The 16,594-nt window shown below is 47.3% G+C and overlaps 1 protein-coding gene across 1 annotated transcript in view; it reads left to right on the top strand.

The window, feature by feature from the left end:
* Positions 1 to 16,432, top strand: part of LOC146206390 (uncharacterized) — a 63,526-nt gene extending 47,094 nt beyond the window's left edge. Inside the window, exons 4-6 of the mRNA XM_084591057.1 lie at positions 3,712 to 4,033; positions 14,285 to 14,458; positions 15,917 to 16,432. Coding sequence (XP_084447183.1) covers positions 3,712 to 4,033; positions 14,285 to 14,458; positions 15,917 to 16,195 — 775 coding nt within the window. The 3' untranslated portion in view covers positions 16,196 to 16,432. The remainder of the gene's footprint in view (positions 1 to 3,711; positions 4,034 to 14,284; positions 14,459 to 15,916) is intronic.
* The last annotated feature ends 162 nt before the right edge of the window (positions 16,433 to 16,594 follow it).

The following is a 16,594-nucleotide window of genomic DNA, read 5'->3' as shown; positions in this document are numbered from 1 at the left end:
CTAACTTTACTATAAATAACGTGTAATAACACAATTATTTGATTTATATGTTTCGATACGTAGGTTTATTCTGAGTGGAAGAAGGCAGCAGAGCACGTAACAACACAAAGTGTTTGTGCGTGCTTCTTATGCTTTGTGGTTACCTGCTCTGCTGCCTTCTTCCAAGAGATGTGTGACCAACTAGCTCAACGTTCGACTCTATTATTATTCGGAGTGGTTTTGTCTCAAGATCTAGCGCCACGCTTCCGATAGCGTCCTCGGTAGCAAACGCTAAAAAGAGATCGCCAGCGTCATGTGTCTGCTACGCAACTCCTTCTGAATAAAAGTCTTTCAACTCGCTAAAAGACCGCTTAGGTGAAAGAGTTTTTGCTTGCTCGCGTGACACGGGTATTACACCATGGTGGTATCGTTGACGTGCACTGACATCGCTCAGTTCACAGGCGCCTCCCATTTAACCTCCATCGAAACGTTACCGCCGCGGCCGGGATCTGGCGCGAGTATCTTGGTTCAATAGTCGAAGGCTCTAACCGCTGACTCATTTCGGTGGGGTCTTATAAAATGTGTATGCAGTAGGCGCAACATGGCTGACAGAAAAGATAGCAAATTAATATACAGTATAGACTAACACCGTGTTTACAAACAAAGGGGGCCGCTCGTGGCACCGCAGCTGACTGGGGTGAAAAGTAGGGTTAGCGCCCGTAAGAATACATGAAACCGAAATATTTCTAAGCAGTTTGCTCATTTCACGGGACACCTATGATGTCCTCATTCTGTGCAGAGTAACCGTGAACATCCTAGAACAGATCGTGAAAGTTTGAAATCTCACTACCTAGTCGAAGTATTTTTAAAACGTCGAGAAACGTACGGGGGTGCGAGTTGGGAGGGCGACCCATAAAAACACAAGCACAACTTACCGCAACATTATTCCCGTTTCTCAGGGCACCAGAATTGCGGTGGCCGGTCGTTAAACATTGGCCGGCGCTTTGAAGAAGTATGCTGCGTCATAGCGGAGGGGGTCTACTTTTAAAACTCCCCGTATAATCTATGCTGTGAATCCGGACAACCCCAAAATGCTCATGTAGCGAATAGCGCAGTTTTGTTTACAGTCTGATATGCTGCCGCATGGGGTAAACTAGCTTGATAATACTGTCGCTCAAGTGATAAATCCTAGAAAGAATTACATTTAAAAAGCAGTTGTCAAACGCCATACGACAATACGGACCGAACGAGATTCGCGCATTGCAGCAGACGACAGCGCAGCTGGCGATACCCACCGTGGCCGCCTCCAGCTACGGAGCATATGCTAACGACAGCGCCGGTGGTGCATGGTCGTCTGCAACTGTGCGCGGTCAGTTTATCGTGTTGTGAACGGTCCCGCAAGTCGCCAGACTTGCAGTACTTGCAAGGGAATTTAGGGTGCCATGCAACGTGATGTCGGGGCGTGGTACAAGGCATTCACAAAAAAAAATGAGAAGGGTTCAACGCTGCTGAACAGAGAAAAATGTTGCGGTAAGTTGTGTTTACATGTGTTTTTATGGCTCACCTTCCGAACTCGCACACTCATATGTTTTGTGGTGTTTTAAAGATACTTCACCTTGGTAATAAGATTTCATACTTTCACGATTTGTTCTGGGGTGTTCATGGTTGCTCTGCCAAATAACGACATCATATGTGCCCTGTGAAATGAGAAAACTGCTTTGAAATCTTTCGGTTCCATGTATTTCTATGGGCGCTAACCCTACTTTTCACCCCCAGTCGGCCCAGCCTGGTGACAGAAGCGCCACCGCATCGTGCTTACGTCACAAATCGGTGTTGGTTTATATTCTTTGAAGCATCAATATACAGAATGAAAAAAAAAAGTATTGTTGACGCGCTGCACGATACTGACTATAGAAACGTACAGACACGATATGCAAAAATTTGGAGGACGCTTAAAGATCAACTCCGGTGGTTTTTCCATCATTCTGTGTTTTTGGTTGAATTACATTCCTCGGCACGTCCTGACTCGAACACAAAAAAACCGTTTTTCGAAATTCCAATTAAAAGTATTTTTAAAGAGAAAAAACAGCAAATCGAAACCGAAACTGCTTTTACGGCCAGAAACGAAGTCCCAGGTGACGAAATGGTGACGTCACACTCAGTATTAGAGAAACACTCGTACATGCTTTGGATGGTGAAAATAAAGTATGAAAATCATGAAGCATTGCATAAAATGTCTGAGGTAGTTCAATATAAGCCTCACAATTTCATAATCATGCGGGAAGTGGACAGTAATGCCGGTATACTGTTTGTGACGTCAGAAACTCAGTGTTGCCGGCAGAAATAGTCTCAACTTAAGCCATGGTGGGCGGATGAGGTTAAGAAGTTCGCAGGGGTCAAGTGGATGCAGCTAGCACAGAACCGGGTTAAGTGGAGAGATATGGGAGAGGCCTTCGCCCTGCAGTGGGTATAATCAGGCTGATGATGATGATGATGATGAAGCCATGAAAACAGCATATTTTAAAGTCGTGTTGCGCGTGAACGGATTATCGTACGGCGCCCAAATTTTGTAGAATGCGTCAGGACGGAGAGGAGAATCTACAGTAAAATTTTTATTAGAATATTCGAATGTGAAAAAAACCCCGGAGTTGCCCTTTAAGCTTCGCCTTCAAGAGTGGAACGCGATAGCGTTATTGCACCTCGTTCACACCGAGCATACCGAGCGAATGAGTGGGCGGTGCGAACGAGGTGCAATAACGCTATCGCGTTCCACTCTTGAAGGCGAAGCTTAAAGGGCAACTCCGGGGGGGGGGGGGGAACGCTATCGTGTTCCACGAGTGGCGCGCCACGTGTCGGGGCAGCGCCGCACATTGCGAGGAGGAGTTCTTCTGTGTTTGCCGAAAGATGGCTCTGCATGTGCGCAGAGCGCAGAAGAAATGTAGCGAAAACGTACTTCGCTACTCGTGTAACTACGACTTCTGTAAGTAACATGCTCATAATTACCGATATACACCGCAGCATAACGTTCTACGGCACGTTTCTAAGGCAACACCGCATTCACTAGAAGCGCTTTTGTACCGCTTTCAAACATCGCACTCGTGGCTGGGTGGTAGCGTCTCCGTCTCACACTCCGGAGACCCTGGTTCGATTCCCACCCAGCCCATCTTGCAAGTTGCTTTCTATTTATGAAGTGCATGCCGGAATTTATCGCTCACGGCCAACGCCGCCGACGACACCGGCTTTTCTGCGACACGAGCTTGTGCGATCCGAATTAATGGCTAGCATTATAGCAGCATTTCAACCGCTATGACATTAACCTAGGTCCCGTGCGCTGCCAGCTTTTTCACAGGGACAGCACACACAGCTAACGGGCGGTGTGTGTCCTCTCCTACCGCCTTGTATATCAGCGTACCGCGGGCTACATCGTGTTGAGTTGAAACTGTAAATCGATACTTTGCACTCACTGGCGCACGTTTTGCGGGCAGTGAGCGCAGCTGCGATTTGAACCGTTGCTGATGCTTTGTTTAACATCGTGTTGTATGATCGAACGCGCCACTTTTCACTTCGCAATACTATAGCTCCTTGTTTTACCATCATCCGTGCCACTAATGATGCCTTTTTTTTTTCCGACGAGCAAACGGAGTGCGACGGCTCCCAATGGAGCACCGTACAGGAGTCGCGACGAAGTGTGCTCTTGGCTGTAATTCAGTGACGTTCATTCCTCACTTGCAGCTCCAGATCTAGCGCCGTGGGGACCGACGTGCCGTCGTCAGAGGCCGAGGAGCTGGCCTCAGCGCGCCAGACCATTGCGGCGCTGCAGCAGCGCCAGCGCGAGCTCCAGGAGCGGCTGGCCAGCCAAGCCCAGCGGATGGTGGCACGCGGTTCCCGCTTCGAGAGCACAGCGCAGGGCGACCAACGGCCCTCGGTGCTGGTGCGGCGGTACGGTAGCCTGTACGCGCAGGCGCGCGTCGACACCCTGGACGCGCTGGACGCCATCCCCCAGCTGAGGGACGCCGACGAGCTCAAGAGCAAGCTGCTCTTCTCCGTCGTCGTGGTCAGTATGCGTCTACCTGGTTTACGGCTACCACAGTCTGTTTGTAAGGGGGCGGGAAAACAGACCATGCGTCTGCGCAGTTTGCTGCCCCTAGTAATTTCACGTGGACCAAGCTTCACCATCCGCACGCACGACTACCTGCACTGGATGTGTGGTGTACGTTCTTTGCGTCGGTGGGAATTTGGGCCGGCGAGGTAGTTTAGTTAGCAGCCTGGTTACTGCAGAATCCTAAACGCATACTAAATATCATGCACTGGTACTAATTGTCAGCCTTTTTTTTTTTTTTCAATCAGTACATTCCAAATATTGACGGTCGTATTGTTCGTACTGGATATTGCACCGGGTGCAATCACACCTAGAGCTGTATAACGAGCCTCTCATTTGATATGTTTTCTTCTTGATTTACCATCTTTGTCGTGCATTGCACTGTATGTGAGAACGCTCGCTAGCATCAAACAAAAACCTGCACATAATCCAGCGACCAGTTTCAATTTGGCGACGCGTGAATATGCCAGAAAGCAACAGCGTGCTCCGTTTACGTTTGCCTCCATATGTGCATCGCACAATAAGTGATTGAAAATGAGCGTCGACAGTATTTCGGGATATGTGACCAAGTGACCACAGCAGCGAACTCAGTTTATGGACAGAGTTTCAACGGAATCCGGCGCCGCAATGCTAAATGGTGTTTCTTCGCGAAGTCTTTTTTTTTTTTTTTCTTACTGGCTTGCATGATCGAAGAAAGCCGGCACAAATTAGCCGTCAGTGAATGGATGAGAAGTGCGTGTGGTGAGCGCGGATACCGAGTTTTTTTCTCGGTATTCCCGCGCTTACACCTGGTCTGCTCATATGCGATAGTAAGGACTACCTTCTCTTTGGCATAGTACAAGCAATAATAATAATAAAAAAAGAAGCGCATGGTACGGCTTTTTATTCCAGTTCCTCGAGCATGTATTGCTTATTTGGAAAGAAAGAAAGAAAAAAAAAGAAAGGAAGGAAGAAAGAGAAAAAGGAAGGAAGGAAGGAGGGAAGGAAGGAAGGAAGGAAGGAAGGAAGGAAGGAAGGAAGGAAGGAAGGAAGGAAGGAAGGAAGGAAGGAAGGAAGGAAGGAAGGAAGGAAGGAAGGAAGGAAGGAAGGAAGGAAAAGAAGGATGAAAGGTAGGAAAGAAATGAAGGAAGGTAGAAAGAATGAAAGGTAGGAAAGAAAGGAAGGAAGGTAGAAAGAATGAAAGGTAAGAAAGAAAGAAAGAAAGAAAGAAAGAAAGAAAGAAAGAAAGAAAGAAAGAAAGAAAGAAAGAAAGGAAAAGAAGGATGAAAGGTAGGAAAGAAATGAAGGAAGGTAGAAAGAATGAAAGGTAGGAAAGAAAGGAAGGAAGGTAGAAAGAATGAAAGGTAGGAAAGAAAGGAAGGAGGGGAAGGAATGAAAGTGAAGTGAAAGTGAATGAAAATGAAGAAAGAAAGAAAGAAGGAAAGAAAGAAAGGGAAGGAACGAAAGTAGGAAAGAAAGAAAGAAAGAAAGAAATGTAGGAAAGAAAGGAAGGAGGGGACGGAAAGAAAGAAAGAAAGAAAGAAAGAAAGAAAGAAAGAAAGAAAGAAAGAAAGAAAGAAAGAAAGAAAGAAAGAAAGCTCCCACTAGCGAAACTTTGACTTAGGAATCCAGGAGAAAAATACAAGCGTTTGTGCAAAGAAGAATATGCGTATCACAATGGTTCTCAGTTGTCACCGTGAGGGATTGGCCAAAAATAGGGATGTGACGTCCTAATAAGTTTTGTACACGTTATAGAGAATAATTAGGCGATTGTAATTGCAATTACTTCGTCTGAACTGCAACTGACTTGAGTCGTAGATTACAATCCTGGAAATGTAACTGCTTGCGATATGACTGGTAAACTAAATCGATTTGACCCCGCTGACCTATGCCAGCATTTTAACGCGATCGTGTTGAAGACACCATTCTGCAGAAAATTCGGGTCGGCGTTGAGAGAAAATCACGAGCAGGAGATAGTATCAGGTGGCATTCACGAGCACTGACTGATCAGCGCTACAGATCATAAGAAGTCTAATTCTGTTACTGGTACTATATAAACATAATAATAAGTCAGTAACTTTGTTCAGAGACGGTACGGTTTATTTCTTCGCCTTCGGTCAACAAGGCTGGCTTCACCGCATAAGAAAGAATGCACCGAACTCTGGCTTTCCCGCATGGTAGCAGCGTCGCGTTGAGAAAGATCATGCCAGATCAAAGGCCACTTTCAATCGGACTCGATGCTCACCTCGTAAGTGACTTTACAGGGTTAACTCTGACCGCAGGCGGCCAAAGCTGCGCAGCTGAACCGATTCCACGCGCAAAAAAGTCACCATTAGGAGAAGCGCACCTTGAAAGGGCCCGGTGCGCAGTTTATATATGGAATGTTCCCCGTAACGGGAGTTCGATAAATGCTAACACCACACCACGCCTATGCTTGGCATGGGATTTTCAACGAGATGTTCTGAGAGTTCGAGATAAGCAATAATTTGATATATCCGGGATCGACTGTAATTGGTACTGTTGATTTTAATATATAGCGCAGCGCCACACGGCCGAAGAAAAGCTAAAATAAATGATTGCGTGGGTGCGGTTTCTACTTTCTGCTCATTCTTCTGCTTCTCTTCTGTTTGTTGTGGGCCGTTGCCCGAGCTGTTAGATATGTCCTCAGATGTGTAAGTGCTTTTATTATAGTATTGCAGTGATCTTAAAGATATACTGCAAAATGCCACAGTGCTGGAAAGTAGCATTCCATGTTCAAAAAATAATTTAATGAAAGCAAAAATAACCAAAGTATTCATGCATGAAATGTTCTTGCAGGTCTATGCTCTTTTTGCACCCCCTCATGTCATAAATACCCAATTGTATGAAATGAGTTCATCTTTGGTGTCACGTGGTACCAAATGGTAAAATTTTTGTGCGTTTTTTTTTTTTTTTTTTTTTTTTCCACGTACATTTGTATCTCTCAAGCCCTCTGCTGCCGATTTTTTGCGGTGAGCTGCTTGTTTTAACATAGGCCGGGAGATAGCGGAGCGTCTGTTTCTAATTTTTTTTTCCCCAATCTTACCCCAGCCAGAGTACTAGCGTCATCTGTCGGGGTTGACATCAATCTATATTCTTTGCGGCAGGCAACGGCGCAGTAAGGCGGGAAAAACGAATGACACACGGTAAATCGATTTTCAATAACGTCCACTCCCAAAAGCTGATGTCAAACGCTCAAATGTAGTTTAGCAAGTAAGCGCTGGTAATGAACGCCTTTGTTAAATCTGGAGTGTGGCGAGACAGCCTAGGTGCGACGCAAATGAAGAATACCCCTCTTTCCCGCGAAATGGACAATATGAACAATGGCAGTAAATACCCGGTATGAGCAAGTTATCATACGACGTGTGTGATTGAAGCGCATGAGGCTGCATTTCCGAAGTCAATTTTTCATGCTTGACGAGGAAGCGCACGGCCACGAAGCTAAAATGACGCACAAGTTAGCAGGAACTCGCTCTCTGGCTAGCTGGAAAATAGGAAAACTGGCAGCAAATTCCCGGCGCGTGAATATAATGGAGCCTTTATTTCCTGATTTTTGTTGAGTTGGTGAGGTTAATTAGAGGAGCGGTGGCTCACAGTGGGTACCTTAACCCTGCTTTGGGGGAATAAATGAAAGTTGGGGTAAAAGCTGGAAATAGTTGTCCCGGTGATCGGCGCCGGTTTAGTTGCCGCCCGTTTGGGGTAACTAAATATGCACTCAAATCGCACGCACCGGCAGCGTGCAAACTTAATGAATATGGGATGGGTAACCAAGAGACAAAAACGAGAAGGAACTGTTGGAATAGCGAGGCTGGCACAGAGTTAAGTGAAGAGTTAAACCTCTTTAGTTAGTTTCGGTTTGGGGGAAATAAAGGCGCAGTATCTGTCTCACTTCTCGACGGGCACGTACACGTACAATGAACAGTTGGAGGTATACGTATGACGTCGGTTCGAATCCCTATCGAAAACTATCTTCCAACTTAATTGGGTGCTGAATGGGCAGCGAAATGACGTCACCCCAGAGTGCGCACAAAGAACGTTTGCGTAAGTCTTAATACGTTGTTAGAACTGATGCTTGGGCGAGTTGGTATGCCATTTTTCGAAGAACAGCGCGACTTGGACAAGGACGGAAGGAAGACATCGAAGGAAGAACAGCGCCTGTCCGTGTTGTCTTCCTTCCGTCCTTGTCCAAGTCGCGCTGTTCTTCGAAAAAAGTCTTAATACGAACGCATGTGCGTGTTGTTTTGTTTTTTTTCGACACATTTTTCTCAATTCTGTGTTACGGCGACGACGGCAATGGCTTTTCGACCGAAAGAGCTGCATACGCTATTGCGTAAAAAAAGGCTATGTAAGCTCTGGTTTTGATTAAGGTGAAATTCCAACGACAGTTGTCGCTTGTAGTTGAGCTATGCTAAATTAATATCCTGCCAGGATCCTGATACTGCTGTATGTGCATGGTTATGCTATGGGAGCCAAAACATTATTTCGCATCTTCCGTGTAAAATCGTTTTTCGCTACCCTACCTATAGCACAGCGTTATTCCGGAGTGGTTGTCTGATTGGCGGCGCTTCTGCCTCCTTCTGCTGGCGTTTGCAACGATCTCGTATAGTTGCGCATCATCTCGGGCATGAGCTTCACTTGTTCACTCCTTCAGGCGTTTGGTGGCACGCTGATTGTGATTAGCGGCCGAGAGATCCGGAGAAGTGTCAAGTAGCTGCTGTTGCGCCTCCGAAACAACTGTCACCGGTTGCGCTTCCTCTCCCCCGCACTATGACATCACAGCGATGTCACCTGTTTCTCTTGACCTGGCGATGGTGACATCATATAGCTCACCGCCGCAGAGAAGCTTCACTGGGACATTGCGCCTGGTGACCATTCATAAACTACAAGAGGAGGAGGAGGAAACAACTTTATTTAACGCATTACATTAAGCGTTAAGAATGTCCTGGGCCAGGGTCACCAAGGCCAACTGATCTTGCCAGAGGCTAACCAAGCCCGCCACGTTGGGGGAGGAGGGTGTGGAAAGTGAGGAGATTGGAGGGCGACAGGGCATAAAAAGATGCAATGCTCCAAGTTTGCATAGTATATCTTGTAGTTCTGGGCAATTTTACATTCCCCTGCATGACCAAATTGTCCGGAACTACAAGATATACTGATCTTAACTGAAATAAAATTGACATGTGCGGATATGTACAGCTGCGAACAGATAAGCAAGTGCCAGCTGCGGTAACGGAGTAGATTCCAAGGAAACGAAAAACGTATAGGCCGTCGGGTGGCGGATAACCAGGTGAAGAGGTGAGACTGGGCAATCTGCTGGATTGCATAGTCGCGATTAGCGCAGGACAAGATTAACTGGCGAGCATTAGAAGAGGCCCGGGTCTTTTAAGGGACTTAATCGGTCTGGTGATACTGACATCTCGCAGCACACGGCGCCACTGTTAAACTGTGTCCTCCGTGGCCGGGAACCAGTCACGTGACCCCGTGCTCAGTAGCCGAACAACGTAGCCACTGACCCCATCCGTCGCAATGCTTCAACAGGCTCGATAAGTGTTCGTAATGGATTCCAGACCACAGTTAATGGAGCTCGCCGTTGCTACGCATACATACAGATCCGGACCAGCGCCGAGAAATGACAAGCCCATTTTCAAAAGCCCACCTTTGCGATTGCACTTCCGGTGTGTTTCTGTAAGCCCCTGCGATTGTGGTCATCCGCTTTAAGGAGACGCCGAAGAGATTTTAAAAGGAAGTAAATGCGATGGCAATAGTGCGGAGTGCGTACCTCAAATGCTTCGTGAGGACGGGCGAAAAGGCGGAGGAAAAAAAAAAGGAAGGTAGAGGATAGTGACGGAAAACTGTATCTTCTACCTGATGCTATAGAGGGTGACAGAGGATGCATACCACGCACGCTTGCGAGTGCAGTTGGGTTGTATCCACCCACTGTGGCATTGTAGTAGCGGTTACTAGCGTGGGGACGGTTCCCGCTAGCGTGCTATTCTCACGTGCACGCGAGACAACCCGACAGAAAGCTGGCTGGCTCGCGCTCATAGCCTTCCGAGCAATGCCATAATATACATATAGGTACCAGCGCTTTTTAAAGGTTCGTGAATGCGGGAAAATTACGACTTGAATGTTGCTAATTACATTTGGATTGCTTTGACGGGTAATCGATATGGGATGCCAACAGCGACCTCGAAATGTTGCAAAGAGTACCCGAACTTAGTACCTTCATAATAAATAGAGAAGCTGCACTTAGGGGTTCGTAACTGGTTTGTCCGTGAAGCTTAGTCGTATGGCTACTTGCTGATAGAGGTCGTTAGTCAGTAATTCTTTTTTTTTTTTTTTTACTCTGATGGGCCAATTGTGCAGCGGTGGAGAATGCTAAAATGCATGTTTCGGGGCCGATTAAACGGCTATCAGCCAAAATAATCTCTCCCCTCCTCACTATCGCCCCTGATGTCGTGGTACGTCATCCATGATGGTGGTGTGCCGCTCATAGAACAGGATTCTGCAGTAGTCGTATTCAGCAAATCGAAATGCAAATTGAAGTCGAGAGTTGGACGAAAACACATGGTCGATGATAATCATATTAAAATGTAAAACTGCAGGCACCGAACGTAGAATAAAGAAAGATGGTAGGCCTTCACCATTGTTCCTTTTTCCAGCTTCCTCCTATTTCACTATATGTACACGTACTATACACATAGATGCATGCTCTAAAACGAAATGACTGGGAGTGCTTATGCCACCTTAGGAGTGGAATACTATAGCAGCCAGACGTGCTCGCTGTCGCTTTCAGCTTTCTTTTTAACTTTATCTCTTATGGATGTTGTGGGTTCAACCTACTTCCAGCAGTCTCGGCACCTGCAAACGTGGATATATGACGTGGTCTCGTGACGTCAGACACCTTGAAGAGCAATCATTGTTCGGCCATGTCACCTGCCAACCGCCACCTGCCAGAGCACCTGCCTATATGAGATACTTCCTTTTCTCCACTTCGCCACCTTCCAGCCCTGGCAGTTAGAGACAGAACTATATGTAAATCAATTTTAGTTCACTTCAGTTACTTGATTCAATTCTTTGTTGCAGGTGGATGTTGGCAGGTGGTTTCATGACGTTGCTTGTTGAGGAACACCGGCTTTCTTTCGTAATGGGGCTTCAAAATACTTTCGCATAAATTGAGTCAATAGATTCTATGACGACACTTTTGGAGGTATGCCGCATTTTCTCCCAAATGGGGCTTCCGCCGCATTCGCATTAAAACAAAGAACAAGACGTTTCACACACCGCTGAAACTGTACTGCGGGCACCGCTAGCACGACAGCGACAGAACAGCGAGCGCTCAGAGGTTCGCTGCTTGAAAGCCTGAGAACTCCATCGGTTTTAATTTGCTGAGGTCAGCAGTTGAGGTTTCACAATTTAAATTGACTAAACTGCGGATTGCATGAAATGCGATGTCATCAGTAGTGTACAATTGCTTAAAACTAGTCTAATTACACCGCTGAAATTTAAACACAAGCTGGTAACGCAATGAGAGCTATACTTTAGCCTTGAGAAAGCATTACGGACGAAACTTTGTCTTCAGTAACTTCGGTAACTATATGGACAATGACTTCTCCGCTTGATGCGCCTTTGATGCGCCTTGAAGGCGACCGCGTCAGGCTCAACCCCACCGAGATGATTCAGTGTGGTTAACGCGCTTGACTGCTGATATCCCAAGGATGCGGGATCGAATCCCGGCCGCGGCCGCTTTTTGATGGGGGCGAAAAGCAAGGCGCTCGGGCACTGCGCGTTGTCAGTGCACGTTAGGGAACTCCAGATGGTAGAAATTTCCGGAGCTCTCCACCATGACGTCCTGCATAACCTTAGTTGCATTGGAGCATTGAACCTTATACAAACCAAATCAAGTTTAATCAATCTCTTAAACGGTTAATTTTCTCAGGAAGGCTGAAATGATTACGTGCAGTTAGTTAGCCAGATCCTCTATTCGGCGCCGTAATTTTTATTCCAGACTAAGTGACTGTCACGCCGAGCAATATTCATCAGTCAGTTCGGCTATCTGTACGATCTTTAACGCACGCCAGGAGAAAGCGCTCTGTGGAAAACAAGGTTTTTGCGCATCAAAAAAATAATAATAATAACAGGCAGTTCGACCTGCTACCCTGCCGCTGACAAGGTGTGTTCATACTCCGATGTCCTTGGTTGGCGGGAGGCCGCCTCTTGGGTTCGGACATACGAGGTTAGCGGCGCCGAACCAGCCGCTCATTGCAGTCCAGTCGCTTCGACGCGGCGCATCACATGCGACTGACGAAACGTGTGTGCGGAGCATCCCGCATGCCATTTGTAGCGAAATTCATGAGGCTCTGAGCCGAGGACGGGAGCGTACACTGGTTCAGAAGCTTTCATGCGCCGTTACATTACGTTCCGATTAAAATCTATCAACTGATTTCCTCGCTGGTGTCCACCAAAGCTCTAGGAGCGACGTGATCCTAATCTAAACAACCATGTACATCATAACGGATCTAGGAAGCAGTTACTTAGCGTGGTGTTTGGTTGCACTTTCACAGCGTGACAGCTGCTTGGCGAGTTTTCTTTTTTACGGAGGGAATGCGGGGAGGGGGGGGGGGGGGGGGGGCATGAAGAGCTTGTACCCCAATGACGCCGGTTATGTATTTCGGGGCCTCTCTGCTGTGACTCTAGTCTCGAAGTTTTAAAATAGATGACGACAGATGTGTTTCAATGGCGAACATTAATGAGCCAGTAGGGAAATGTATGGGCGCTAAACCAATCGTATTTTCACTGGACGAAGACAGTTCACATTGCTCATGGGGAGTATATACATGCGGAGGGAACTCCGTCTCACAAGCTATTCGCCGGGGAATAATGAAAGCACAGAGACCGTTTCCGTAAGTGTGCTCTTTCACGTGCTCGATTGCCAGCCGCACAGGTTTAGCAGCCATTCGTAGCTTCCGCTCGCCAAGTTGTCGGACGGAGTGCAAACTGTTAGGCATATTCGCAGGTGGCTAAAACAAATTACTTACAAAAATCCTTGCATGCTACGCCTGAGTTTGTATTTCTTTAGGCATTAGGTACTTTCTCTTCGCGCTTCTCTAAGAGGTCCCCCACTCTGTCCTCAACTCTGGGGCTATGTCGCACTATAAACACGGATGCTTTGCATATATTTTTGAATAAATTTTAAGGCTCCCATATAAGCCAGTTCGTACTTTTCGGGCCTGCGACCTGTGCTTGTAAGCAGTGTCGGGAGCAGAAGTGCACAGCAATAAATTTCCTGACCGACTTCATTCGCGCCAGGGGCGATGAATTCATTTTGTGCTGCTACGTTATCCCGGGGATCTAACGCCAGAATCGGTAAGTTGGGCAGCCACTAAAGGCAATATGTTGCCCCGTTAGTAATAAGGGAGTAATTACTCATTGACATCACCCAAGCGGAGTCATAGGGCTACAAAGGAAAGTTATTTTCTCGGAACTTCGTAGTTAAAGAAAAATTCGCATTGGTCCAGGGATCGAACCCGGCACCATCGCCTTTCCGGGGCAGTCGCTCTACCGACTGAGCTAACCAGGACGGTCAGCAGATCACATGGTAGGACGAGAGTGGATTGATCAATAACTCGAAGTGGGAATGGTGTTGGTGAAATATTTAGGGGAATCCCCCAAGGTGGAGTAGATTTGTAATAAAAGAATAATTACTTATTATGCAAAGCTTTTATTATGTATAGCTTTCCCTTGTAGCCGTATGGCTACGCTTGGGGGGATGTCAGTGAATAATTGCTCCCTTATTACAAATCTACTCAACCTTGGAGGATTCAGCGAAATATTTGACTTTGCGCCGCTAGCTTTAAGGGGAAAATTGGCCCATTTCATAACTTCTAGCGTGCTCGAACAGGTGCAGACGCTGGTACAGGAGGGGGGGCACGGATTCCCACCTGTGACCCTGCGTTTGGGGGGCGAGCAGAAATGAGCCGACACGGGACAAGGGAAAATATTGCCATGTAATCAGTGTAATTCACTTCAGGCATTAAAAATCATTCGTAAGAGATGGGACGGTGTGGGCCTCCTTTTCTTATAAACTGCGTCTTTATTCCCATTCGCGCCATTAACGCGAAGTCATGCCTACACTTGCTCTCCGGCGGTCCCAGTCCGGACCCCAGCCGCAGGCCAGCAAGATTGACGCCATGTGTCTCCTCGTTTTCGCAGCTGGGCTTCCGGTCGGTGCAGAACACCGTGAGCGAGATGAAGGCCCAGGTGCGGCGTGCACTGCAGATCCCGGCACAGCTGAACAACGACCCGCGCGTAATCGAGCTCGATGCCAGCGTGGATGACTACCTGCGCGCCAACCCGGACGCCTGCGACGTGTCCCGCAATGTGGAGGTACGCCGGACGTACGGGAAAGGGCTGCAAGCCCTGTAGCCCCAATAGGTTAACGATGTTGTTTCGTGTTTCTATAGTTTGCAATGGAAACGCGGGTTACGAGCGGCATCGACGTGGAAGCCCTTTGTCACTGGCATATGATGCATGCGGTGCGGGCATTGTGTTTGCGTGTGCAGATTATGGAACCTATGCTTCGTGAACACTTCCAGCGTGTGTGCGCTTAAAATTCTATTCCGACTGGTATCCCTGTGCAAGTCTAAAAATAAGTCCGCAAAGAGCTAATAGCATATGTATTGTTTCTACCTAAAATTCACAGAGGTATTATTAAGTGGCTCTATAGAAGCATAAGGAAAGCATAATTGACTCTATACGTCCGACAGAAACCGGAATTTTTCTCATCCTCCCAATTTTCAAAACCTGCATCCCTTCCCTCCCGAGCCCCGTCGTGGGGTTAGGCCGGTAGAACCGGGTTCAAAACAAGCCGCCGGAGGGGATCATGACTCTTCTTGGCTGTTAATAAAGAATATTTTTCAACTCATCTTAAGGTTATCTGCAATCGTTTCACATTAATAGGCGACGTGTTCCAATGTTTTGCTCCAGAAAATTGCACTAAACGTTCTCCGTACACATTGTGGCAGGCAAGCACTTTGAAATTGCCATGTAATGCGTGTCTTGTATTGCGAGATGGTAACAAGAAAATACCAAATGGCAGCGGAATACTAGTATTAATGATGTTATGTACCAATACACCGATTTTGTAATTAAGCAAGGATTCTAATGACAGCACTCGATTTTCTAGATATAAATTATTGTTGGTGCAGTTTTAAGATACATGACATATTACACGCAATGCTCTCTTCTGCAGTCTCTGCAAGGGAAGTGAATAAGTTTTGTACGTTTATCCCCAAGATTCGCAGCAGTAGCTAATGTGGCAGTGAAATAACGAAAACTATGATGTACGGGAAATACCTTTTCGCCTTGGCAAGCGCGTAGCAGCTGAAAGCTAGCTTTTTCGATGGCTTATCTATCTGCTCTTGCCAGTGCAAGTGTAGGTCAACGACAATATCAAGGTATTTGAAAGAGGAAACCTGCTGAACACAATTGTTGTTTAGAGATATGTAAATCGTACTAGGGTCAATGTTTCTTCTCTTGGAGTGGAATACTACATATTTAGTTTTATCTACATTTATTGTTAGTTTATTAGCACGAAACATTCTATTGTATTGTATTGGCGTTATTATATTGCTCACACTTCCGACGACAATGACTGGTCACAACAGCTGACGTTGCGGTAAGCCAAAGTTTCGTTCGTTAAATATCATGTTCTGCGTTAATTTTAGGGCTCTGACCTGGAAGGCAACTACAGATGTATCGCATATTGTCAGTGAGCGGTTTTCGCGCTTGTGTGCAATCAGTGTGGCAGTCCTTCTGACGCTCCTCTCTCTCTTGGCCATGCAGGAGGTGTGCGCGCAGATCTGGGCCACTCTGTACGACTACCCGTGCCTCAAGGGCTGCGCGGGCCTGACGCGCTACGTGTGCGACTGCGTGCGGCTCGCCTGGGCGCTCAGCATACACGGCTTCGTGCTCGAGTTCGAGACACGTGCCTTTCGGCGGGAGCTGCACGTGCGCTTCCACACGTCCGACCACCGCTCGGAGCGCATCCGCACCTACCTGTGGCCGGCGCTGCTGCAGGCGCCCAGGGGCTCCTGCGTCCACAAGGGGGTGGTCATCACCTGAACAAGCTATGCCGCAAGGCTCGGTGCGTCCGAGCCACTTCGGCGCTCGTGTTCGTCGCTCGGTGCTGGCGAAGGAATGGTACACGAAGCGCAGAGAAGGGGCCTATAAGTGCCGACTGTCCAGTAACACACTAATTTAAAGCCACCAAGGTTCACAAGAATGACAGAATAAGTGCCTTCGAAGGCGCTTCTTTAGAGGCGTGCAACAAATGCGTAGAAAATGGCAGAAGGAAAGAGGGCCGAGAGTGTTTGGGGGGGGGGGGGGGGGGGGAGGAGCGGGGTTCTGGCGAACTTTGAGGCTGCATCAGAATGTGAACTCAACGGCAGGCGACGGCTTACTCTGAGCTTTGTGAATCTAAATCCGAGAATCGCGCTATTAGTGGTGCCACCTAGACAGCTT

Source organism: Amblyomma maculatum, chromosome 1 (assembly GCF_055883805.1).
Source record: "Amblyomma maculatum isolate TAMU_Amacu chromosome 1, ASM5588380v1, whole genome shotgun sequence".
Classification (NCBI taxonomy): domain Eukaryota; kingdom Metazoa; phylum Arthropoda; class Arachnida; order Ixodida; family Ixodidae; genus Amblyomma; species Amblyomma maculatum.
Note: the sequence above shows the minus strand (reverse complement) of the source record. Positions and strands in the feature narration are given on the sequence as shown.